At 37.7% G+C, this 26,642-nt stretch overlaps 1 protein-coding gene across 1 annotated transcript in view; it reads right to left on the bottom strand.

Moving 5' to 3' along the window:
- Nucleotides 1-26,642, bottom strand: part of mdn1 (midasin AAA ATPase 1) — a 239,274-nt gene that overhangs the window by 115,586 nt on the left and 97,046 nt on the right. The window contains exons 44-54 of the mRNA XM_039747985.1: nucleotides 23,187-23,346; nucleotides 18,667-18,783; nucleotides 15,305-15,513; nucleotides 14,751-14,899; nucleotides 13,799-14,001; nucleotides 9,224-9,444; nucleotides 7,680-7,793; nucleotides 5,049-5,178; nucleotides 4,850-4,965; nucleotides 2,508-2,641; nucleotides 2,246-2,406 (exon numbers count right to left, since the gene is read on the bottom strand). Coding sequence (XP_039603919.1) covers nucleotides 2,246-2,406; nucleotides 2,508-2,641; nucleotides 4,850-4,965; nucleotides 5,049-5,178; nucleotides 7,680-7,793; nucleotides 9,224-9,444; nucleotides 13,799-14,001; nucleotides 14,751-14,899; nucleotides 15,305-15,513; nucleotides 18,667-18,783; nucleotides 23,187-23,346 — 1,714 coding nt within the window. The remainder of the gene's footprint in view (nucleotides 1-2,245; nucleotides 2,407-2,507; nucleotides 2,642-4,849; nucleotides 4,966-5,048; nucleotides 5,179-7,679; nucleotides 7,794-9,223; nucleotides 9,445-13,798; nucleotides 14,002-14,750; nucleotides 14,900-15,304; nucleotides 15,514-18,666; nucleotides 18,784-23,186; nucleotides 23,347-26,642) is intronic.

The following is a 26,642-nucleotide window of genomic DNA, read 5'->3' as shown; positions in this document are numbered from 1 at the left end:
CCATATTATAAGAGAAGGGTACTAAAACTACTGGGGAGTGTGGATGAAGTGCATTATCAAGAAACAACATAAGCAACTGTCAAGTGCTAGTGACCCGCTTCTGCTATTAACAGGCACGATTAATTTGGCATTGCTGCATTACTTGTGATTCACTTACAAATTAATGACTAAAAATCTGAATTGCAGAAATGTTTTAATGTGTTAATTGAACAAACACACATATAAACATAATTATATACAATATATTTTGAAAGGTTTTTTTATATCTAGTTCTGTGTTCTGATTCTATTCCGGCTTTGGGTCTGCCAGACCTGTTCCTGTCATAGAGGTTCCTCCAGTTTCCAGGTTCCTGTAGATGTAGGAAACTGAACTTACCAATAACTTGCCGTTCTTTGTAACTTCTTTAAAGGAATGGCCTTCACTTCTAAAGTATGTAACTGTCTTTCTTTGTGAATTGACTTTTCTGATCATTTTGATAGCAATATACAATGCAATATCATGAAAATAATGCTTCAATGTGTGTAGCAACACAGCTTGTTCCAGTACTGGTTTTACACAGACCGAATGTTTGCAAGTAACTGACAAAAGTTGGGACACCCATACAAATTGTTTACATTATCTTTCAAGGCTTAATTAACGTCCATTGCTGAAGAAAAGCTGCAAGTTGTTAATACATTAATTGTTCCCTGAAAAAGGCTTTTATGTATAACTCTGATCTTTATTTTTTTTTTCTTGTTATCCTTAAATGTTGTTTTAACCTCTGGCACTTTATTTCCTTTGTGCCATATCATGTCATTCAATGGATTTAAACTACTTAAATGTCAATAAAAACTGGAAAATTGAGGCTGTTCTAAAATCGTTGACCAATAGTGTAAACTACTTAAACAGCATATATATTATATATGCATATGCACACATCCACCCACACTGGTGTTTTAGTCAGTAGTAACTAGAAAAATGTAGACACACAAGATTTTCATTAATTACATATTAAAAAGAAACAAGCTACAAGAAGGTAGATAAACTGTTTAGGAAAGCAGAGACTTAGCTGTCACAGTGAATTTGTGAATGAATAATTCAGCCAAAACCAGACTTTATTGCAGTTTTGAACTTATTATATTTTTTTTTTATGTAATACTAGAGGGCTCTGCCCCCTGCTTGCTTCACTCTCCCACGCCCGAATTTGGTTTACCGGATACACAATTTAAAGAGATTGTTATTTTCATGGGAATTTTTACATATGCAGTATTTTCACTTTTACTTTAAAACTTCTGTAAAAACAATACTTGTCCTTTATTTCCGGCCCTGGGTGTGGTTAAATCTCTTTCTCGCAGGATGTATAACACTGCTCGCGTTGTGAAGGGGGGGGGGCGGCTGAACGCACGCTAAGGAGATGCCGTCGGATTAGCTGCTGTCTTTCTGCTGTTGCTGGCAAGCTGTGTGTTGTCGCGCTGCGTGTCGATCATTTAAAAGCCTGTACAGCAGCTGTTCTTTTGCCACTTCGCGTCTCTGCCGCTTGCGTTGTGAAGGGGGGCTGAACGCACACTACTGTAAGGAGAAGTGGTCGGATAATCTGCTGGCGGGCTGCGTGTTTTCCTTCTCGCTTGTCGTTGTTTTAAGAGCAGGGAGCACATGAAATGTGTCTGCCAAAAGCATTCTAACAACTGCTAGGTTAGATGTCCGTGAACTTGTCTCACTGCCTTGTCTCGCGTGACGTTAAAGTGTCTCTTGTGGGACATCAAAGTGTCTTCCGAGAAGATCATGTCTCGTCTCCCTAGTCTCCCTTCCAAGATTGTTTTCTATCATAGAGAGACAATGTCAACACAGCTTTCAACCTGTAACCATCTTCCTGCCAAATGTCCTGCTCACAATGTATGTCATGAATTGTTTAGTTGGATAATGTTTATACAGTGAGTAGAAAGAGGGCTTATATCTATGATATGGGTGTACCAAACCATAATTTCCAATGTTGTACACCTGAATAAACAACAGCACCAGGCAAGCATAACAATAGAGATGTGCTTGTGTTCCCCATCACCTATTAGATGTCAGGAAGCTAGAACATCATCCAATAAGAACGTCAACAGAAACTGGTAAGAAACTTAGCCAACATAAATCCTTTTAATTTTTGTTTAGTATTTTATAACCAAATAGCAAACAATAATAAAGTTCAGAGTATCATGAATTAAACATGCCAAAGTTATAAACTCTGGTACTGAGAAATATATTACATTTTGTTACTTACGCTTGTGATTCGCCTCCAATGAGTATTGTAGGTATTTTAGAAATAAGATGCTTCTGAACCCAATGCCAGTGCAAGGCAAATACTGCTAAACCATGAGAATCTGCTTGAATACGGTCTGAAATATCCCGAAGTCTGTCTCTCCACAGAACACGGCACTGTAACTAAAGCAAGAAACCAGGGGAGAAATACATGAGCACAAGTAGTTATAATTCGCCTATGTTTCTTAATTTGCCTGAAATAATGGAAGGAAAGAACTACTAACATCAGACAGATTTTCGTCCAGTATCAATGACTTTCCAGTCTGTAGTATCTGCTCCATATGGCAATCCCAGTGTGCAAAGAATTTTGCAATGTGAGCCAGAACTGGATAAGGTAAATCTTCAAACTCTAGGGAACCTTTTAGGGACAAATAACAGTAACAATCACATCAATTACAGAACCTCACTTTTATAATTATAATTTTGATATCTTAAACTTAAACTTTGGAACACTTAATTTAGGAACCATTATGGACACTATCTTTAAAAACCACTAGGGGGTTTTACCCCCTGCTCGCTTTGCTCACCAACCCCCATTTTTGTTTTTCCAGAACTTCTGTAAAATCAATATTTGGAATCTTTTGAGTCCAAATGTGCTGAATCTTTTCAGTGAGACGTGTTTAATGACTTTGTACCATGATTTAGGAAAGGTTTCTCTGTTTGGAATTTCAGTACAGACAAAATTATCTACATCATCAGCAGTTAATCATTTTTTTGCAAATTAACCAATAAATGCATGAGAGGTAAACTCAGTTTTTGAAATTCTCTTGACTTAAACTTCAAAGCCTTACAATATTTACATACTTCTGACACATCACCTATATCCATATATTTGATCTCTATTCACCTTTTCGTTATTTCTCTGAGTAATAATTTCTCTTTCTTTGTGCTAATGCAATGTTTACTTTGTTTGTTTTGACACTGTTGTTTTTTTCTGCTTTCATATTCTGTATCTTCCTCTGCATGTGTTTCTATGGTTATCTCTAACCTGCTCTGAATGTGTTTAGCCCCTTATTTTTTAAACTCTTTATGATGTTTTACTTTGTTTTCTACTCTGTCTTATTTCAGACCTTGCTTTATCCTGCTTTTGTTTCAATGACACCTGGTCCGTGGTGATTATTTTCCCTTTTTTGAGTAATAATTTACATTTGTTTCCGCTACTGTGATCTTTACTTTCTTTTTTTTATATTTTCTACTTTTCTACTTTTCTATTTTCTACTTTTCCTACTTTCATATTCTTTAACTTTCTCCAAATATGTATCGCACCAACTTTTTTTTTTTTTTTTAATTTTTTTAGCTTTTCGAATTCCACTGCTTTCATAATCTCTAACCTGCTCTGCATGGTTTGGACGTGCTTTTTTTTTTTTTCAATTCCATTTGTTCCGGGCTGATAGTTACTTATCATCCATCCATTATCCAACCTGGTATATCCTAACTACAGGGTCACGGGGGTCTGCCAGAGCCAATCCCAGCCAGCACAGGGTGCAAGGCAGGAAACAAACCTCGGGCAGGCCACCAGCCCACCACAGTAATTACTTATCACTACTTTCATAATATCTAACCTGCTCTGCATGTGTATGGCACCAACATCCGAAATGCACGTGTTTCATTTCAATTCCACTTGTTCCGGGCTGATAATTACTTTTCTTATTTTCTGAATTTGCACCTAGATTATTCTTTTTCTTTTTTGCCTCTCCAACATGGGTCTGTTTTCTCTGCTTTCTCTCTTTCGCTGCTTTCTTCTTCGCTTAGTCGTCTAAGTTTCATTTACAACGTATTGTCCTTATACGCTTTATATGCGCTGAGAACCCTGGATCTGTGTGCGCTCAAAACCAAAACACGACTGAGTGTGTTCCTCCCTGTGCTGTTATTTGGTTGTAAGTAGGACGTGTCTTGCAAGAATCCCATGTTGAACGTCATCACGAGACAGTCCTGGGTCAATCTCTTGGCACAAAGTCTCATGTTTAAGGTCCCCAAGAGATGCTCAGTGGCCAATCTCTTTAGTCTCGCGGGTCTTTTAAGTGTCTTCCATGATCTTATAAGATCACGTATCGTCTCCCTACTGTTTCTCTCCAGGATTTTTTTTAATAGAGAAATATCCAAAACAAGACCAAATAAAACATAAAAGAAAGAAAATACAACTGATACTAAAATAAATCACATAAAACCATTCATTTGTCCATAACAATGTAACTGACATGACACAAAATGTAAAATTTGTTATTCAGTAAAATTCCAAAGATTATTTATAAATAAAAAGGTAGGTAACAGTAACACATCATATAGTATAATAAGAAATGTAGGCATTAAAGGTACAACTTACACTATTGTTAAAAATGTGAATTCTAAGGCAACTATTTTTTCCTGAAACTAATATAATGGAAACACATTTTTTAATGTTTTAAAATGTAAGAAATTACCAAACATATGAGTATTATATAATTTTGTATTTCAACTGTCCTGCAGTTGCATATTGTACAACTTTACATCAGCAAATACACAAAAATAGCAGTTGTAATACATGGCATTTACTAGTGTAAATATTCTATAATATTCAACATATTACCTTTTTGAAAGGCTTTACATAGTCTTAAAATACTATTGTTTCCTTTTTTTTTCTCTCTGTATAAGACAGCTTCTTCAATGTGCACCTGCTTCACACGGTCCATCAGAAGTCTCACTCTAAGAAGAAGTAAACAAGCAGAAGTTATACTACTATATCAAACCTCAAAAAACTCAAAAATGATTAGAAATCAACGATATACCTGTTAACCATTGAATTCAAGCCATCCATATAATGCTGAAATTCCTCTACTGAGTCAAAGGTTATAGAGTTTTTTAAAATATCCAAATACTGTAGATTCCAACGTACATCCATTGAAATTATATATTCATCTTAAGGGAAGAAAGAAAACAAAGCAGCAGTTTCACTTTAATTGTTATAAACTTGACAATGACTTCCTAATAATGCAAAAACTAGAGCATTGTAATATATCTTTCAAAACTGTCATACCCTAAGACTGAGTATTAAAGAATTAGACTATCAGAACAATTTTAATTAAAATGGGAGATCCAGCTCAGCAAATCTCATCAAATATATTCATCTTACTTCTCCAAAATAACATTAAGTTGAGTTCCAATGGTCCTTAAAGTCCAACTCTCTATGGCACTATTTGATAAATTACTTCATGTCATCTCTGTAATTCTCCAAGTGAAAACATGCTTTTTAACATTTGTATATGATTTACCAGTACCAGATTTCCAGCTATGTCCACATGTCCCAGATGAACATAATAAAACAACAGCTGGGATCCACCATGCTAACTTCCTTCATAATTCTGAACACCTCAATAAGCCTTTAACACTAAAATTACCAAACCCTACGAAAAAACTTGTAAATCTGGCCCACCTCTCCATCAGCGTCTTTTGTCCTGTAAATGTGCCGATAAAGACAAGCAGCAAGTAGCCTGCTATTCCATCCCCCCACCGCCGCAGTACGTGCACAAAGTTTTCCGAGTACATGCATTGATTATCTGGGCGTGAAGTGCTGGAGTTTTAGAGTGGAAATAACAGATTATTTGGAACACATGCATTTCATGTGTGTTCCATTTCTATAATAACCTGTGTAAACACATTGTTAAAACAGAAATGTTTTTCATATTTTAGTAATAAATGACAAAATGTAGGCATAAACTATATAATGTGTGAAGCCTAAAGTCCAAAGATCAAATAAACACTTTCACAAAAGGATCAAGGACGATACAACAGCTTCCGTGGCATAGTGGTAAGAATTGCTGACTTGTAATCAAGAGTCCCCGTTTGATCCTGACTGCCTACTATATTTACTGTTTTTAATAGTGAGCTGCCCTTATTGTTAATACTAGCCAACCCGCGGCGTACCATACACCGCATAATCAGGCCAGTTTTTAAATGATTTTTAAGCACAGGGAGAAAATTAACATTTGAAAAATCGGTAATGTAATAAATCAGCAAGAAATGCAACATTGTAACAATGCACGGAACGAACCAACACACAATCGTCCGTGACTCAAAACTGGCGGACCAATCTTGTTGATGTGAGCGAAGGTAATGTAGACGTGCGCCTTCTGTTCTGACATATGCGTCGACGATGTATTGCTGGAAGAGTTGGCCACTGGAATGCAAGACACTAAATGAAGATCTCATGGCAAGCCTGAAAGCATAAAATTGGAGCTGTGTGACTCGCGTTCTTTTCGCAGTTCGCTTTAACTCAACATGGGTAAATTGTATGTGCCAGCCTGGATCTCCGTAAGGGAATAGCAGTGGAAAAACAATGGGGTCACAGTTCATATTGAGAACAGAACTTGGAAGCATCTCCCCTTGGATATATGCAAACGTCGTGTTGTGCAGGAGGTTCCCCGTCTTCACCTACAAAGCAGCAACATTAGTTTGACAGGACGCGGCGTTATACCTTCTCATATCCAGACCTGGATTTTCCATGAACACCACAGCCAATTCTCTACTATAATACATGCTATCTATGTTCTCTTCCTACTTTTCAAGTTCACTGACCATGAGCTCACAGTGCTGGATTACCTGGCAACATTCACATATATCATTGAAGCAAGCATCCTGATAGTTTAACATCAAACAGGACTCCATTGCTTTACCCTCATTTTAAAATTAATAGTGAACTGCTTAAATCTTCTTTTATTAAAAATTAAAGTTTAAAGGAACTAGCTGTTTATACTCATAACTTGTCTAAGCTGCTGTATTTACTTCTTCCCTTCAAATACTTTAAGATTTGTTTTTTTTCTTTTAACCCAACACCACCGTAAAATCAGTTCTCTGTTCATGATTTATTTCAGAGAATATAACATCAGCCCATTTCAGCACTTCAAAAAAGTGTGTTAGGATCCAAGACCTGTGGATATTTGAAAAATGCTGACAAATAGGACAGACTCAGAGGCAGTATAAGCTACTCTCCAAGATAAAGAAAGCATGACAACATCTTATTAATAGCAATTTTTGCCAGCCAGGGTAAAATTACAGAAATGAACAGGTCCAGAAAATATGCTTTGAGCAGCTTTTGTAAACACTAAAAGTTGATTTTTATTGATAAATACTTGCCCTATTTATGTACAGTTGCAAATATCTCTTGAATTGATCTTTAGCATAAAATACTATGAAAACAGTAGACATTTGCTCACCAAACATTTTTAGACAATAACAAAAGCAGGATAGATGCAGTTTTCATTGTCCCTTACAAATATATTAGGACTTACTTACAAGTGTTAATGTTACCGATCTGTGAAATTCTGCTAAATGTTATATGTAAATTTCACAAATTAATGAGATGGTTAACACAGTAACTTAGATTTTATTTTTGAAAGGTATTCATAAAAGAATACACTCACCGGATGTTTGGTGCTGCATTTCTTTAATGTACTTCCATATTATTCCACTCAGCTTAGTAGAAAATACTGATCTTAGGGCTTTGGAACCAGCATCCAAGTGAAAATGAACAATATCTACAGCAACAAATAAATACATAACTAAATTTAGATAAACCAAAAATCCCATGATATCACTGCAAGACAAAAAGTAACACTTAAAGGTGTTTAACATTTAGATCTTTTGATGTCTGTAGTAAGCTGCTAGAAAACTTCTAACAGCCCACAGTAGCCAGTATGTTGTTCTACCCTGTAGTCTCCTGGGAACGCAACCTAATTTCAAAACTAGTACAATGCCTGAACAAATTTAACAGGAAAGCCTGCTCTATCAACGGGTGAACCCTGAACACGCTGGAAGCTGTTGTAGAAAAGATGCTGGTGGCAAAACTGGACGCCATCATGAAAAACCCCTCCATGAGTCACTATCTAGGAGCACTTTTAGCCAAAGGCTCATTCAATCACAGTGTGCTAAGAACCGCTTCTGGAGGTCTTTTCTGCCCATTCCTTATCAGGCAATTCAATGCTTCCTCTCAGGGCACTCTTCAAATTCATTCTGAAATATCTGCAAAATATACAGTTATGTATGTATGTATGTATTTATTTATTCTTATTTATTTATCATTTGATTGATGGATGAATTGGCTGTATTATTTGTCTTGTGAATATGTATTCTTCCTTTTTTACATTTCTACTTCTGTATGCATCTACATTTCCCCATAGAATTAATTTATCAAATCTAATCTAATTAATCTGACAAGTGCAAGTAAGTACATTTTCATGAAACTTTTCTGAGCAATGATAATGTTCAGGGTTGGTGTGCACCTTCAGCATTGTGTGTCAGGTGTAAGTAGGAGATTTAAGTCAACTACAGCTGTAAACTTGGATTGGGTGGGTTTACAGAATAAGAATTTATGGTATGGGTGGTCAGCCACCTAACCCATGAGGCACTGTGTTGATTTATTTATGCCAAGAATGAATACTATAGAACTGCAAAAAATATGTTTTTAACCTTCCTCCTCCTATATGAAAGTGTTTGAAATCTAGAATCTAATCTTGAATGCAGAACAGATTATGCATCAATTGCCATATTTATCTAGTCAGGATGAGCAGTTTTATGTTCACTTCAACAGTTCTTACCCAAAAAAAACACATAAGGCATTAAGCTTTACATACAAGTATGTGATTAATAGTACATCTCTTAAAAACCAATTTTAGCAATAAAAAACAGAAGACAGTAGACTGCTTCCAAGCCTAGAATTGTAAAATGCTATTTAAACTATATCTTAAACAACTTGTCCATTTTAAAGACTATACATTACTTTGAAAACTCAATAGCTCTGATAAAACCAATTAATGTTTTCCTTTAAGGATGCAGCTTGTTTTTACAAAATTAAATCTCTAAATGAACAAACAGAGTGTATGATTTACACTCTATTATTACCTATTCCTATCATATTACTAATAAGAACACTTTTTGACATAATGCCCAATTTTAGAAAAGTAGAAACCTTTTACGTGTTTATAGCACTTGGATAAGTTGTTCAGCCAAATAGCCCGGAGAACCCAGTCTTCATGTGATGCCCTTTCAGTTACAAGCCACACAGCAGGACTGATCAAGCACATCATCTCATGAAAATTTTCTTCCAAGTTGGTGGACATGAATGTTAAGTTGTCTAAAGACCTTGACTGAAGCACTTGTTGCAAATCAGACAATATTAAAGGTCGACATCTGAAGAAAGAGAGAGAGAGAGGGAGGGAGATTTTAGGAAACAGCTCTTCAATCCCAACTCTAGACAGCTGCACTGCCTGTGGAAATCTTAATACTAATAATATATATATATATATATATATATATATATATACACACACACAGACTGATCAGCCAAAGTCGGAAGAAAAAAAGGCATGAGCAGTGCAATTGCATCTATTGTAGCCTTGGCGGCTCTTGTTCAGAAAGCAGATACCACTTAGTGTGTGTGTGTGTGTATGTATGTATATATGTATGTATGTATGTATGTATGTGTGTATATATATATATATATATATATATATATATATATATATATATATATATATATATATACACACACACTCACCTAAAGGATTATTAGGAACACCTGTTCAATTTCTCATTAATGCAATTATCTAATCAACCAATCACATGGCAGTTGCTTCAATGAATTTAAGGGTGTGGTCCTGGTCAAGACAATCTCCTGAACACCAAACTGAATGTCAGAATGGGAAAGAAAGGCGATTTAAGCAATTTTGAGCGTGGCATGGTTGTTGGTGCCAGATGGGCCAGTCTGAGTATTTCACAATCTGCTCAGTTACTGGGATTTTCACGCACAACCATTTCCACGGTTTAAAAAGAATGGTGTGAAAAGGGAAAAACATCCAGTATGCGGCAGTCCTGTGGGCGAAAATGCCTTATTGATGCTAGAGGTCAGAGGAGAAGGGGCCGACTGATTCAAGCTGATAGAAGAGCAACTTTGACTGAAATAACCACTCGTTACAACCAAGGTATGCAGCAAAGCATTTGTGAAGCCACAGCACGCACAACCTTGAGGCGGATGGGCTACAACAGCAGAAGACCCCACCGGGTACCACTCATCTCCACTACAAATAGGAAAAAGAGGCTACAATTTGCACGAGCTCACAAAAATTGGACAGTTGAAGATTGGATAAATGTTGCCTGGTCTGATGAGTCTCGATTTCTGTTGAGACATTCAAATGGTGGAGTCAGAATTTGGCGTAAACAGAATGAGAACATGGATCCATCATGCCTTGTTACTACTGTGCAGGCTGGTGGTGGTGGTGGTGGTGTAATGGTGTGGGGGATGTTTTCTTGGCACACTTTAGGCTCCTTGGTGCCAATTGGGCATCGTTTAAATGCCACGGGCTACCTGAGCATTGTTTCTGACCATGTCCATCCCTTCATGACCACCATGTACCCATCCTCTGATGGCTACTTCCAGCAGGATAATACACCATGTCACAAAGCTCGAATCATTTCAAATTGGTTTCTTGAACATGACAATGAGTTCACTGTACTAAAATGTCCCCCACAGTCACCAGATCTCAACCCAATAGAGCATCTTTGGGATGTGGTGGAACGGGAGCTTCATGCCCTGGATGTGCATCCCACAAATCTCCATCAACTGCAAGATGCTATCCTATCAATATGGGCCAACATTTCTAAAGAATGCTTTCAGCACCTTGTTGAATCAATGGCACGTAGAATTGAGGCAGTTCTAAAGGCGAAAGGGGGTTAAACACCGTATTAGTATGGTGTTCCTAATAATCCTTTAGGTGAGTGTATATATATATATATATATATATATATATATATATATATATATATATATATATATGGAGGCAAAGGTGTGTGATATGGTTTACTTATTTGTAACTGGAAATCCACAAATGGAAAAAAATTAATTGCACATGTTAAAATGGTTTTATTATTCCTGAGCTTTCAACTCCTATCAGAAGTCGTTTTGCATCTCTCTCTATGCTGTGGTTTCTATTAAACACCTGAAAGAAAGAGACAATATATGTGAAAATATCATCGCACAAATGCAATATTATTTGAAAATGAACAGCGTCCAATCAGCTGTAAAAGTATGCCATTACTAAATGTTTGCTATTTTCAGTCTGATTCTCTCAGTCAGACTGTATATTTGTCTCTTATTCAGTGCACGCAAGAACATGCAGGTGGCCAGATGCTGTATGCTACAACATGTTGGCGGTGATCAACGCACATTTTAAAAAAAGAGCGAGCCAAATATATGTGACGTTTTGAAGAAATCATTTTATGACATGATTTACCTTTATTTATTTACTTACTTCCTAAAGCCTAAAGTCACAAGTAGTGTGCAGAGGGCATGCTCAAAAATGTGTGTAATGCCACGAAAAATGTCTGCTGACACTTTAGTATGCAAGCAATAGTATGTGCATTCTTGCTCCGATGTAGAAGGGAGCGGAGTTTACCTGTTATAACGCGTCTATGTGAAAACTGCAGTGTCAGATGCGGGGGTGGGGTGTGTTTGGGCTTGTGAACTCGGCCGAGATAATAAAACAGACTAAAAAAAACCAAAGCTAACAATTACAAGTATCATAAATGACACCGGCTGTTACAGACCGAAATCAAATGTATGTTTTTATTCTAAATTAGTAAGACTAAGAGCAGTTTACTTCTCAAATCGGAGTGGTGCAGGATCGAAGTCACGACTTTTTGATTCCCAGTCAGCAGCTGAATCTATTGCGCCACGGAGGCAGTCATAATAAACAAGTATCAATGTCGCATGTTAAGGCGGCTTTTTGTTTCTGCAGTTATATTTTTGAATAAAAGCGCAATTGTTGTGTTAGATTTGTACCTTCTGTGAAAATATTTCTTTGATATTTGAACTTCAGGCTTCATACATTATATAGTTTATGCCTACATTTTGTCATCTACTACTAGAATATAAAAAATGTTTCTGTTTTAACAATGTATTTACACAGATTACTGTAGAAACGGAACAGACATGAAATGCGTGTGTTCCAAACAACGGTCTATTATTTCCACTCTAAAACTCCACTTCACTCCAAGAAAATCAATCAAGGCATGAGTTGGGAGAAGTTTGTGCACGTTCCAAGTCGGTGGCGGGATGGAATAGCCGGCTGCTTGCAGCTTTTCTTTTATCAGCACATTTAGATTAACAAAAGACGCTGGCGGAGAGGTGAGAACGGTTTTAAGAAGCGATTTAAGGTGGGACGGATTTACGAGTTTTTTCATAGGCTCTGGTAATTCTAGTGTTAAGTGTAATTATAAATACCTGTATGTATTACCATTTTAATAATGCAGTACTTGTTTCTTATCAAATCCTATACTGTATGAAACATAGCAACAACTAACACAGTAGAAATCTTTAAAGAAGCCACAAATGTATCCAATGTTCATATGTTGTTTATCAAGAAAACAAAAGTCTAACATGCTACTCATTTTGCTGTTAAAAGATAAAACTGGATCCCAAGGCCAGAAAAGTTGAGAAAAACTCAAAAATAAACGCTATAATCCAGTGAGACAAATAAAGTGTTATTCCAAAGTGATTAAGGAAAAAAATGCAGACAGTTGCTACTTTTGATGCAACAGTACTTTTATCAATGCTCTTATTTAAACTTTGTGAGCGTTGATGGGAATTGTACTTTCCAAAGGCTGCAGATAAGATGAAGGGGATAAGAGTTTGCATTTATTAAATATCTTTCTTACTGAAACAATTGAGCAAAACTGACTATATTCATAAACACAGTGCCCAGCAAGCACTAACAAAAAAGATTATCGTTTAGCTTCACCAAACTTTGCATGTTTCACTTTGCTTCTACAGACAGCCCTCATTTGCATAAACTGGCATGCCCAGTTTCTCTGTGTGATCGCAAAATGAGGGACGAGGTACATTAGAATACCCCACTGGCTACAGCATTAATTACAAATGTCTACAAATAAAAAAAAAAATGTGTTGGCTGATTTTCTTTTTTCTACAATGTCACCGAAATTCAATCAAATCCATCAAGGCATTTTTAATACTTTGGGTATTTAGTTCTTTTGTTGGGGATCTACCTTTAAATATTGATATATTGACATATTCTTTCTTAATGGATATCTACTGCCATAGATGTACCACCTTACCAAAGTTTAGTTTTTTAGCTAAATGCAATTGTGTTTTTGTTGATAAATGAGTGAATGAAATTTGCATTACTTATACAGTATATAGGTGAGCAGACAACATTCAGGATAGATGTCTGTAGACTCTTGCAATTAAGCAAAGTTCAATACAAAAAATAAGTTGAACAGTGAGAGAAGAAAAAAAATCAAATATGAAAAAAATCAAGTTATTGTTAATTACAGTGTAAACAATGGACAATATTCTTGCAATAGAGGTTGACATTGGCTACATAAATAAGAAATTAAACACTGGTTTCATGAAGCAGCAACATTTTTGAATTTTTCCAATTTACATAATGATATACAAACATAACATCACAAAAAGGTGCAACTCATAAGATGGAGTTTTGATATGACGGCAATGGAACTTATTACTCACCTGTTAGTACTCAAACTTAACATATTCAGGCAATAGGTAAGCACTTGCCCATCTCTGATGATGGTGGAAAGGCAGGAATCTTCAGTTGACTGGAGAGCAGAAGGTACTGGATCCGGCCAAAGTCCTGGTGATAGCAATTTCCATTCCCAAGTTTTGCTGGATTTCAGGGATGAGAGATGTTTTTCCACAATCTCTTGCACTTGCTGGAAGTAAAATGCTTAATTAGAAACAAAAGCTTCTTTACATACCATAGTTATCATGGTGCTTGAAATTTATGATTCTGTCACTATAAAACATAACCTGATGTGGACATAAAGTAGATTTGAATGAATGAAAACAATCACACACTAGGAAATCCACTAATCTAAGTGACACAGGTTGGAACCAAAAGGGGCCAGCAGCTACTCAATGTACTTTTAATATCATTGCCCTACTAAATGAAGACAAAAGCATATAAGATATTACACTATATACAAACAGTATCCGCTTTCCAATTATTGATCATTGTGAAGGTATGCTCAAACTAACTTGCACAAAAGTAAAAATATAAAAAGTTAATGAGCAATATCTGTACAAAGAGACCATAAAGAAAATGACAAAAGCAATCATTCTCAAAGAAAGTAATCAGTTGTCTGATAAATTGGCAAAGGTTGATTTTTGTGACTCAGACTAAAGCACTTCTTCTTGATATAGTAAATCCATACTGAAAAAGTCAACAATGGACTTTTTAACTGTCCACTATTAAACATCCACAGAATTAACTCTGACTTTTTGTATTACATGCTAAGACTTGAGTTATACCAACCAAAAACAAAAATTATTTATGTTCATACTAAACAGAAACATTAAGTTGATGATCAGTTGTTTACACTCTTCAATCAAATAGGTAATTATACTGCTTTCCAAAAACAATAAAACAAAATTTCAATTGGCAAAAACAAAAACAAGTCACCTTTTGATTAGATGAGTAACACTGAGAAAGCACAAAGACTTCCCAACAGGCTTGCTGAAGTGCAAAATACAAAGATGACCCCCGCTGAAGATGATTAACCAAAAGAGTAGCAGCATGAAGAAGTGCAGAAACTGAACTTACTGGACAGCCTATAGAAATAACAATAAGTGTTATTCTGTAAAATGCTACAATTTTCTAAAAAAAAAAAACAAAACACACACAAAATTACATTTTATTCTTCTAGATCAATAGTGTACTCTTTCAGCTGCTTTCACAAAATGTGTTGTGCCAATCTTTGAAGTATTTATCATTTTTGATATTTTTGATACAACAATCCTGAAACAGGAGTTCATTAACTTTACTTTTTTTTGGTTTAATCCCATAAATGTATGATGGCAAGTCATCTAGTTTTATATAGCAGACTCACTAGTTATACATGTTTATATTCTTTGGCTGGTAACTGACGGAAAACATTTTCCAATTAGGTCAAAAAGGAAAAAAAAAAAAAAGTTAATTCTATCATCCAGTTACATCAAAAAATGTACTTAAATTACCTAAAATAGTTTCTTTGATCTCAGTGTATATAGCAAGTAAACAGGTGCAAATACTGTCACCAGTAATGCCCTGTGCCTGAAGCAATGTCCTGAAATCCAAAGAATCCACAGAAAATATTTCACTTTCACCATGGACATAAATTTCCACACCACGATTGCGCATGGCACGAGAGATTTCACCATGAGTTGGGTCCATTGCTAAGAAAAGCCTGAAACATAAAAACAAAAAATGTCATTTCAAATAGTTCAAAGGTTTTTGTTTATTATTAAATACAATACTATTGAATGGTTATAAATTAGATCTGCTTCATATCCAAATCATAAATTAACATCCAGCAACAAAAATGAATTAAGGATTAAATTTAATACTTGATCGATACTAAGAGATCCCGAAAATCTCTCTTTGGCAGTCTGTAATACTCCTATCAAGATTCAGTACCACTGTGCAAAGGTTTATTTACATTGAAGATCACATTACCAAAATGGGGGGGATGAATTTGCAATTTTTATGTTTGTCTAATTCTTGGATACCTTTGGTTAATCATACTTTACATAATTTAAAATATATTATACAAGTACTGATTTTCACATGAGAAAAATGTCAAAAATGAATAAATCTTTTCTTCATTCAACTACTGCTAGTCAAGTCAAGTCGGGGAGCATGCACTGGTCTGGTACAGTGCGTAGCCGCACCCACTACACAACGAAACAACTCTGGATCCCAGTTTACAACCCCCCAGGCAGATGCACGGTCCAGTCCCACCCTCTGGAAATGACCCTCTATCTGCTGCAGCCAGGTGCTATGTGGGCAACCCCTTGGCCTGATCCAGCCGCTTGGGTCCCCAACAATGAGGATCTTACGAGCCAGATCACCCTCTGGGAAACGTACCACATGGCTGTAGTGCCGAAACTGACACTCCCTCACAATGCAGGCAATATGCCTCATTCGGGACTCCATGAGCAACCGCTCATTCGACACGAAGTCAAACCAACGGTACCCAAGGATTTTCGGGGGAGACATAGTACCAAAGGAGTCCAGTCTTCACCTCAGGTCACTGGATAGCGTCCATCTCTCGCAACCATATAGCAAGACAGGAAGCACCAGGACTCTGAAGACTTGGACCTTAGTCCTTTTGCATAGATGCCAGGAGCGCCACACACCCCTATGCTCTCCCAATCCATCAAATGACTTCATAGGAAGAGTCACCAGAGACATGAATGTCACTGCCAAGGTACAGTAAATCTCTCCGCAAACAGACACACTGCTGAAGTCTGTGCCCAAGAGGTCATTAAAGGCCTGGATCTTGGTTTTTATCCAAGACACTCGCAAGCCCAGACACTCAGACGCCGTGCTCAGTCTCTCAAGCGCCCCAATCAGAGCCTCCATTAACTCCGCGAAGATCAAAGTGTCGTCAGCAAAATCAAGATCTGTGAATTTTTCTTCATCAACAGATGCCCCACAGCCTTTGGACCCCACGACCTTGCGCAAAACCCAGTCCATACAAGCATTGAACAGAGTAGGAGCAAGAACACACCCCTGACGAACCCCAGAATCAACTGGGAAAAACGCAGAAGTCCTGCCTCCACTCTGCACAGCACACACAGTACCAGTGTACAGGTTGGCCATGATATCCAGCAACCTCTAGGGGATCCCGCGAACCCTCAGGATGTCCCACAGGGCAGCTCGATCAACTTAGTCGAAAATCGACAAAGGCTACAAAGAAACTCTGATGATATTCACGTTTGTGCTCCATGAGAACCCTCAGTGCCAGGATGCAATCAATGGTAGACTTCTTAGGCATAAAACCCGACTGCTCCGGTCACTGGTAGATGAGCAAGTGATCATGGATCCTATTGAGGACAACCCTAGCAAGGACCTTACCTGGCACCAAGAGCAGTGTTATCCCCCTGTAGTTGCTGCAATCTAGGCGATCACCCTTCCCTTTCCAGATAGGGACAACAAGTCCAGTTTTCCAGTCTGTTGGGATGATGCCAGTCTCCCAAATGGAAGCTGACTGCTTGCAATGCCAGGAGGACAGCCTTACCACCAGCCTGGAGAAGTTCACCCCGGATACCACAGATCCCTGCAGCTTTTCCCCACCTCAGCTGGTTCACCACCTGTGCAATCTCAGTGAGATTGGGTGGTTCACAGCTAATCGGAGGATCAGCCTCAAGAACCGTGGACCCAGAGATATCCAACGTCCTAGCCGGAGGATCAGTTTTGAACAACTGCTCAAAGTAGCCAGCGCAGCGGGTCACAACTAGAGTAACATCTGTAAGGACCGTTCCATCAGCCACCCTGACTGCGACTCTCTGAGGAACAGATTCAGATGTGCGTAATGCTTTGATTCCTCTGTAGGCAGGACGTGGGTCGCTAGACCACACATGGTGTGTCACTTGCTCACAGATTCCTCTAACAAACGCCTCTTTATCTACCCTCAGAGCCCTCGCAGCCATCCTTCTCAGTTCCCGGTAGAGACCAGAGATGCCATTGAGCCATGCGCTGCGACTCCTCTCAATGATATCCAGGGTGTCCTGTGAGATGAAACACCTCCTTCTGGGAACACCGGTAACAGCAACACAACCCACAGCAACCTTCAGGGTCTTGTCACGGAAGGTCTCCCACATCACATTAGGATTGGCAGTCGTATCCAAATCTGAAAGTTCCTCACACAAACTGCGTGCAAACTCATTAGAAACAGCCTGATCTTGGAGTCAACTACTACTAGAGAGCACATTAATCCTGAACTTTCAGGATTTCAGGTTTCATTCAAACTGTTAAACAAAACACACTTGACATACACTGAAAATGTCATTAGTTGTTGTGTTATTGAAATCTCCTATATTCAAGAATGTCACTATGTGTAAACGTTTTTTTTTATTTTGTTTTTTTTTTGCATTTTGGATTGAACAATAGACAATGAACGATAGCACTATATTTGGAAGGGTGAGCAGTTTGTCAAATCCCAGGTGTTTACCCTGCTTGATAATCTTTATACTGGAACACTTTAAAAATTGTAACAGCACATTCTTTTTAAATAATCTGGTAAAAATATTTCCAACAATATGTGGTACAGCACATACTATATGCTTTTTAGTCTGCTTTGATACACTTTCTCATTACAATTGTAAAAAAATAAATGTTGATTTATTATATAGCCATTGAAAAATAGAGTAACAGGTATAAAATTTGTAGTTTCCTGGCCAAGGATGATGAGAAATATTTATAATTATAAAAATATAACACATGATCTGGAGATGTCAAAGAAAATATGCAAGTAGTTTTGTGTAGGCAGAAGTGAAATGAAAATGAAGTGATCGGTAAAGGAAAACATAAAAGTATTAAAATTAAGCCAGTGTACCTGAAATCAGGGTGAGGCACAATACTTGGGGTTCTTCCATCAATGACCCCTCTTTCACTAATAGTTAGAGTACCACCTGGCTCCAGAAGTGCATTCAAACGGTCCAATACAGAAGGGCTAGAAAAAAAACAAGTTTTGATGAGGACAGATCATTCATCAAGTCCATGTAATCTAGTTTACTGAGGTACAAAGCCTATCCTAGCTGCATCAAGCACAATGAAGACTCTCACTCTGACTGAGGCAGTAGTCTACTGCAGGGCATACTCTCACACTCACACACACACACACACAAGATCAATTTAGAGTTTCCAATTAACCCAGCCCTATTCACTTACCTTTGCAAAACCTAAGTCAAAATCTGAAATTCCCTACATAAAAACATTTCACAATACAGCAAAAAAATTTACATTTCCACATATTGCAATTACAGCAATTCAGTACAGGGGAAAACTGCATTAATGATTCATTAAAAGGCAGTTTGTAAACAGAATGCATGTGTCAACTTTGTAGTAACGGTAAAAGTAAAATTTATCCATGTTTCCATCTTCCAAACCCACTTACCCAGGGCAGTTTAATAAGGCAGCTGTAATCTATCCCAGCAATTATAAGGTACAATGCAGCAACACCAGGTGGACAGAAATCCTGTCCATCGCTGGGCACAAACGTGCACACGCATACATTAAGGCCAATTTTGTAGTGCTACTAAACCTAACCTGCATGGCTTTGGACTGTGGCAGAAAACCAGAGCACCCAAAGGAAATCCACGCAGATATGGGTAAAACATGCAAACTCTACGTATGGAACACATGGGCCACAAACCCCAGTTTCTGTACTGTCAGGCAGCAGTACCGCCACTATTCTACAGTGACCCCCTTAAAAGTAAAATATTTTCCCTAAGTGTAACCCTATAAAGATGCAAATAATTTCATACAAATGTTTTACTCAATTCTATTTTATTTAATTGATTAGCTGCTTTACCCAGCTTCACCCATGGAATTTCTTAAGACAATGGGTTTGCGTGAGTTAGATAATACTTCTGATACAGAATAACGATCCACTAGCAGTTTTTTTGGTTTCTTTTTTTTTCACCTAGGTGTGATGCAACTGGCAGGCAGTGTGTTGTAGTGGTTAAGGCTTTGGTCTTCAAACACTGAAGCTGTGGGTTTAATTCAGTTACTGACACTGTGTGACAATGAGCAAGTCACTTCATCTGCCTGTGCTCCAATTACAAAAAACACAAGAAATGCAAACAGTTGCAAATGTTGTAAGTTGCCTTGAATAAAGAAATCAGTCAAATAATAAGCAATAATAATGTTATTAGGTTACTGGAGCTTCTTACGCTGTACACAATATTACAGGAGGAAAACACACCTGCAATAGATCAATTCCGTTTTTGTTATTCCTCTTTTTCTAGTGACTTGGCTTTTGTTGATAATAAGACACCTTTACATCATTTTTTTTAAATGCATACATGGGAAACAAAATGTAAACACAAATATTTGTGCAAACAGAAATACTACACAGTATGGGTGTGTGTGTGTGTATATATAAAATAAAAAATCCTGTGGCAGGGAATGACTAGGAGATAATACGTGATCTTCATGTTAAGATCACGGATGACAAATAAAAGACCCACAAGACAAAAGATCACGGGGATACAGAACATGAGATTCTTGCAAGACACGCCCTACTTACAAGCAATATCAGAGCACAACCAGTAAAAACAAAATAAAAATCAGTAGTGTAAAGAGAAGCAGCACACACAGATACAGGTGTCTCAGTGCATATAAAGCATATAAAGGACAATACGTTATAAATGAAACATCGACGATTAAAAAAGAATCGCATTAGTGCAAACAAAAGGAAATTAATCATCAGGACCAGGTGTAATTGAAAATATAGCAGGACAAAGCAAGGTCAGAAATAAAAGGCAAATAGCAGAAAACAAAGTCTTTTTGCATTCGCATCATTCAATGCACAAAACGTAGATTTACACAATAATGAAACATACACTATGAAAATCTGCGGTCCCGCAACAGTTAAAGCAATAACAAGTTTAATTTCAAAGGAAACACTATTTGGATACAATTCAATCAGGTGTATATTTATGATCATGGAGAAGCGAGCACAACGCGAGCAGCAGAGACATGAAGTGGCAAAAAAGGAGAGCGGCAGTACAGGCTTTAAAATGATTGAAGGGCAGCACAACTGCAGCTGCCCTCCCATCACAACGCGAGCAGCGTTATACGTCCTGCAAGAAAGAGATTTAACCATGCCCGGGGCCAGAAATAAAGGACAAATTGTTTTTACAATGTCACGCGACACAAGGCAGTGAGCCATCATTTAAAACAAGTCCACAGAAATCTAACCTAGCAGTTGTTGGATTGCACTTGGCAGACAAGCATCATGTGCTCCCAGCTCTTAAAACAACAACATGCGACAAGAAGAATAGGCAGCTCGCAAGCAGCAAAAAGACAGAAGATTATCTGACGGCACCTCCTAAGCGTGGGTTCAGCCGCCCCCCCGCTTCACAATGCGAGCAGCATTATACGTCTGGCGAGAAAGAGATGTAACCACGCACAGGGACGGAAATAAAGGACAAGTATTGTTTTTACGGTAAAAGTGAAAATAATGCATATGTAACAATTCCCATGAAAATAACAATCCCTTTAAATTGTATATCCTGTAAACCAAACACGGGAGTGGGCGAGCGAAGCCCCCTAGTATATAACACATAAAAAAGCTGTGTTAACCTTGACTTGAAATTTAACACCATAGTGCCTGTTGTGTACATGTCACAACAAAGGTGTTACAATTCAAGTATCAGAGTTTGTGATAGCGTGTGGTTTCTTAGCGGATTACACAGCTAATTAGGTAATGTCTCATGGCTAGATGAATTCTGAGCCAGCACTTTAGCCAGCCAACAAACAAAGGAAGGGCACACTCTGCATTTAGTGATATCTGGATATCTGTTTATCTGACCATTTTCACTTACTATTTAATATAGAAATACTGACAGATAAAATAAATGAGAAGCGTATTGTTAAAAAACGCTTCTTTTATTCATCGGCAGCTTCAAAGTTTACAAACATTTTAACAACCAGTCTGTTTGTAGTGCTTACTATAATAGAGATGATAATGTAAATAATAAGGAGGTAAATTTTAATGTTGGAGTGAGAGGTGCCGCTGAAATAGTAGCTCCTGAAAAGACAGTTAAAAAATCCTCCAGCACTGCTACATCATGGAATACCCAAAGAGTGTCTGATTTAAAAAAAAAACCATACTGGACAGCTGAGCATAAATGGAGAAAAACTAAATTGGTTGTCCACTATGAGATATCGAAGGCTAAAATAACAGAATACAACAACATAATCCATCTTGAGAGGTGGCGCTATTTCTATAAAATTATAAATAACAAGGCTAGTAATCCGAGAGTTTTATTCTCTACTATTGATCATTTGTAAACCCATTGGTAAGCTATTCCAGATTTCAGATGCATAACAGCAGAAGGCTGCCTCACCACTTCTTTTAAGTCTAACCCCGATATTCTGTATATGCATTTAATTATCATTTTTATCATATCTCTGCATATCTCCACAATCCGTACTAACCCATACTTTCTCTGCTGTTCTTTTTCCTTTTTCTCTGCTGCCAATCTGCGCCACCACCAACTGATCAAGGCACCATGTAGTCCCTACATTGATGCATTGAAGGCCAGATCATCTAATTTCTTCCACATGAAGCCTGATAATCATGAGGACTGATCTAGATCATTTATGTTAAGTTGAATGCCCAGTTGGGGGTAGGTGGTCTAATGGCCTTGGAACCCCACTTTATTCTTTGTTACTTAGTATTCCCTAATCTTATTTTTATATTTTTCTTTTTTGATTCTTCACCTTGTAAAGCACTTTGAGCTACATCATTTGTATGAAAATGTGCTATATAAATAAATGTTGTTGTTGCTGTTGTAAGCACACACTGGCAAAAAGTATACTGCATAGCACCTTTCTGCATGAAAACCAATTGTAATAATGTATGGAGACATCCATTTAACAAGCTTAAATCCTTAAGCTGCAATGTAAACAAACATATTTAACATTAATGATACTAATGACTAAGAAGGTGGAGTTACAAAAATGATCATAAAGACATTAACACAAGTATTAGATAGTTTAAAAATATGCATGTTGAAGAATGGAAGTCTGAAAAAAGGGCAACGAGGAGGAGGGAATCAAGTGACGGAACCACAAGGTGAACAAATATCTCACATAAAATGTACACAATACTTTTGAGCATATTCTTAAATGGACAAAAGCAAAAATTGGCTCAGGCACACAAGAAAGTTTAGAGGTCAGATTAGAACAAGACAGATCATAAGAAAAAACAAAAAAAAATATAGTTAACCAGTATAAAAAGAAACGTGTATGCTGTAATCAGGCAAATGTTATTTAATGGATGCTCAAGCTAGAAAATGTACAGGTAATTTATAGCTAAAATTCAGACAATATAGCATTACTGACCTGCAGAAGTTAACATTATCCATGAGAAGCCAGTCACCTGACTGTAGAGCTTGTACTAACATTCCATCAATCCACTCAAAAGTTCCACGGCTTTGACCATCCTTCGCTCTAGTCCACTGCTCTCTAAACTCCTTAAAATCATCAATCAGTTTGGTCAAGTCTGCAGCAAAATTAAAGTATATTTCACTTCTACTTTCTTCCATACTATAAATCTTATCACGTGTAAATGTATTACAAGATTAAAAACAAAGTACTTTTCTTAGAACTAGTAACCCTCAGACCACCCGTCCTCAAACAAAGGTGGTACATGTGCATCTAAGAAAACATAGCACCATAGATCACTCTGGCAAAAGGGCTGCAATATCCTTTACAGCCATCCGATGTATGCCACAACTGTTTTTCTAATAGACATACCACTTGCTTGATGGACTCTAAACCCACAAAGATGTGGTCGTGTATGACAATTGGCCTATAAAATGTGCCTCACTGTTGCAGCATTGAACTATTCCACACAGCGGTGTGCACCATATCGCTGTTTGACATGTAGGGCACAGCCACATATCGCTCACTGCCTGAAGTGAGATGGACCTGAAGCCGAATTCCACGGCTGAGTTAACCAGCATGTCCAATTTATGGGTTGTGTTATGTGTATCACAGCATAAGTGCTTGATTTAGGTCAAGATCAAGGCTAAAGGCCCATTGGTTTGCAAGTGTTTTTTTTTTGTGACACACAGCCAGCCCTCAGTATTTTATACAGATATTTTTTCATCCATCTTCCAGAGCTGATTTAACCCTGCGACTAGGGTGGGTTTTAAACCTACCATCATTGTGCACTTAGGCAGTTGCACTAAGCATTGCACATGATGCCCTCAATCACTCAGAGAAAATGGCAGCAGAAAAAAAAAACTTTTAAACAGTTTTTGATGTTGCAGCTCTAAATAGTTCAGCAGTACTACATTATGCCAAATATTAGTGTATAATTTTTCTACATATACATAAGGTAATTTACAATTCTAATTTTAAATTAAAATTTCAATTTTGTCTGTTTACTCTACAGGGAAGGGAAATTAACAGAATGTGGCAGTGCTGCACAGAAAAGGTGGGGGCAAGTGAGAGAAAGTTCAGCTGACATCAATAGGAAGCACGCTGGCTTCAGTAAAGTCCTTGCTCACTGAGTACAGGAGCTCTATTAGCTCAAACTGTAAGCAGTTTCTTCTGATCCAGACGTCACAGATTCACAGCTGATCACCACCAGTGACCACAGTGCGAATGTGTGAAATGAGAAGGATTGTGGTTAACCTAATGAATAGAATGAATGAAAGGAGTTAACTATAATGTCTGGAAATCTTTCTTTGGAAGAAGAAAAGAATGCACCTGAGACGTATTAATAAACTGTATACAGGTGCCAGTCATAAAATTAGAATATCATGACAAAGTTGACTCATTTCATTAATTCCATTCAAAAAGTGAAACTTGTATATTAGATTCATTCACTACACACAGACTGATGTATTTCAAATGTTTATTTCTTTTAATTTTGATGATTACAACTGACAACTAATGAAAGTCCCAAATTCAGTATCTCGGAAAATTAGAATATTGTGAAAAGGTTCAATATTGAAAACACCTAGGGCCTCATGTATAAACGGTGCGTACTCACAGAAATGTTGCGTAATAACTTTTCCACGTTCAAATCGCGATGTATAAAACCTAAACTTGCCGTAAAGCCACGCACTTTTCCACGGTACCTCATACCTTGTCGTACGCAAGTTCTCCGCTCGGTTTTGAAAATAACACAGCTAAAAACGCAGCGACAAATTTCGGCAAAAGTTAAATGCTTGTGTCATGAGCACGAGGTGGCTATGCAGTGTCCGCAACGGACGTGGCCATCCACCGTGCATAAGCTACCTTACTGACACTGGCGGGTGAAGGAGCCACTGATTCTTCCTCTGCCCAGGGCCACCACAAGCCTTGAGCTGCCCCCGAGTACTGCTGCAATAAATTATTTCATCGAAGGTCACATACAATCACTGCGCCGTGAAACCCATGTTTAATAACGTGCTTTATCTCCTATCATCATGAAAATGATATCACGTATACATCTCAGTATTTTAGTTATTCAGAGAGCTGTAATATCACAAATGTCATGGATTCTGTGTCCAGTTGGAGGAAGAGAGCCGGTTTAAGAAGCAAGTAGTGATTCACACACATAGAACACACAGAAGATCACATACAAAATAAAGCATTTAACATGCTACTTTAATTATGATGTGATTTGAGAAACTGGTTAATTAAATGATTTTAAGATGAAGTTTATGATGTTCTACTTTAATGACAAAATAAACTACATGATTAAAGTGGAAATTTCGAGATTGAAGTTGACATTTCGTGCTTTTTCCCCACTGTGTACCTTTTTTTTTCTCTGTACTATAATAAGCTTTCATATGACACTCAGGCAGTGGGCTACAACTCGTCTTTTCACGACAACTTTGATATGTGACTTCTTTTTTTTATTTCCAGCACAGTGCGATTTTGTGAACGTGAGCTTTCAAGTTTCTCCAACACGCTATGTCACTCGATCAACTTCCTTTTGTTGATTATACCACGGTTTAATTAAACAAATAGTATGTTTTTCCTTTGCCTCCATTTGGTATTCGCTGAAATTCTTATATTTTCCCCCATGCTTTTCCCATTGTCTTTTCACAGAAGGCTGCGCTTAAGGGCGATTTATATTGATTTGCATATTCAAAGAGGCGTAATTCTGGGAGGAGTTGGGGCATTACATAAAGCGCGTGCATGAGCGTTACTTTTCACGCTGATTGGGATTTATGTAGCGGAAGAACGTGGAAGTTGGAGTAGGCACAGATTCCTGCATCTGGATTTTTCTGTGCGTAAGCACATTTCGGCTTTTGTGCTTACGCCATGTTATAGTGCGAGTTCTACACACAGCGTTATACATGAGGCCCCTGGTGCCACACTCTAATCAGCTAATTAACTCAAAACACCTGCAAAAGCCTTTCAATGGTCTCTCAGTCTAGTTCTGTAGGCTACACAATCACGGGGAAGACTGCTGACTTGACAGTTGTCCAAAAGACGACCATTGATACCTTGCACAAGGAGGGCAAGACACAAAAGGTCATTGCTAAAGAGGCTGGCTGTTCACAGAGCTCTGTGTCCAAGCACATTAATAGAGAGGCGAAGGGAAGGACAAGATGTGGTAGAAAAAAGTGTACAAGCAATAGGGATAAACACAACCTGGATTGTGAAACAAAACCAATTCAAAACTGTGGGGGAGATTCACAAAGAGTGGACTGCAGCTGGAGTCAGTGCTTCAAGAACCACCATGCACAGACGTATGCAAGACATGGGTTTCAGCTGTCGCATTCCTTGTGTCAAGCCACTCTTGAACAAGAGACAGCGTCAGAAGCGTCTCGCCTGGGCTAAAGACAAAACTGC

This window comes from Polypterus senegalus, chromosome 3 (assembly GCF_016835505.1).
Source record: "Polypterus senegalus isolate Bchr_013 chromosome 3, ASM1683550v1, whole genome shotgun sequence".
Lineage (NCBI taxonomy): Eukaryota > Metazoa > Chordata > Cladistia > Polypteriformes > Polypteridae > Polypterus > Polypterus senegalus.
This window is presented reverse-complemented; position numbering and strand designations above follow the sequence as displayed.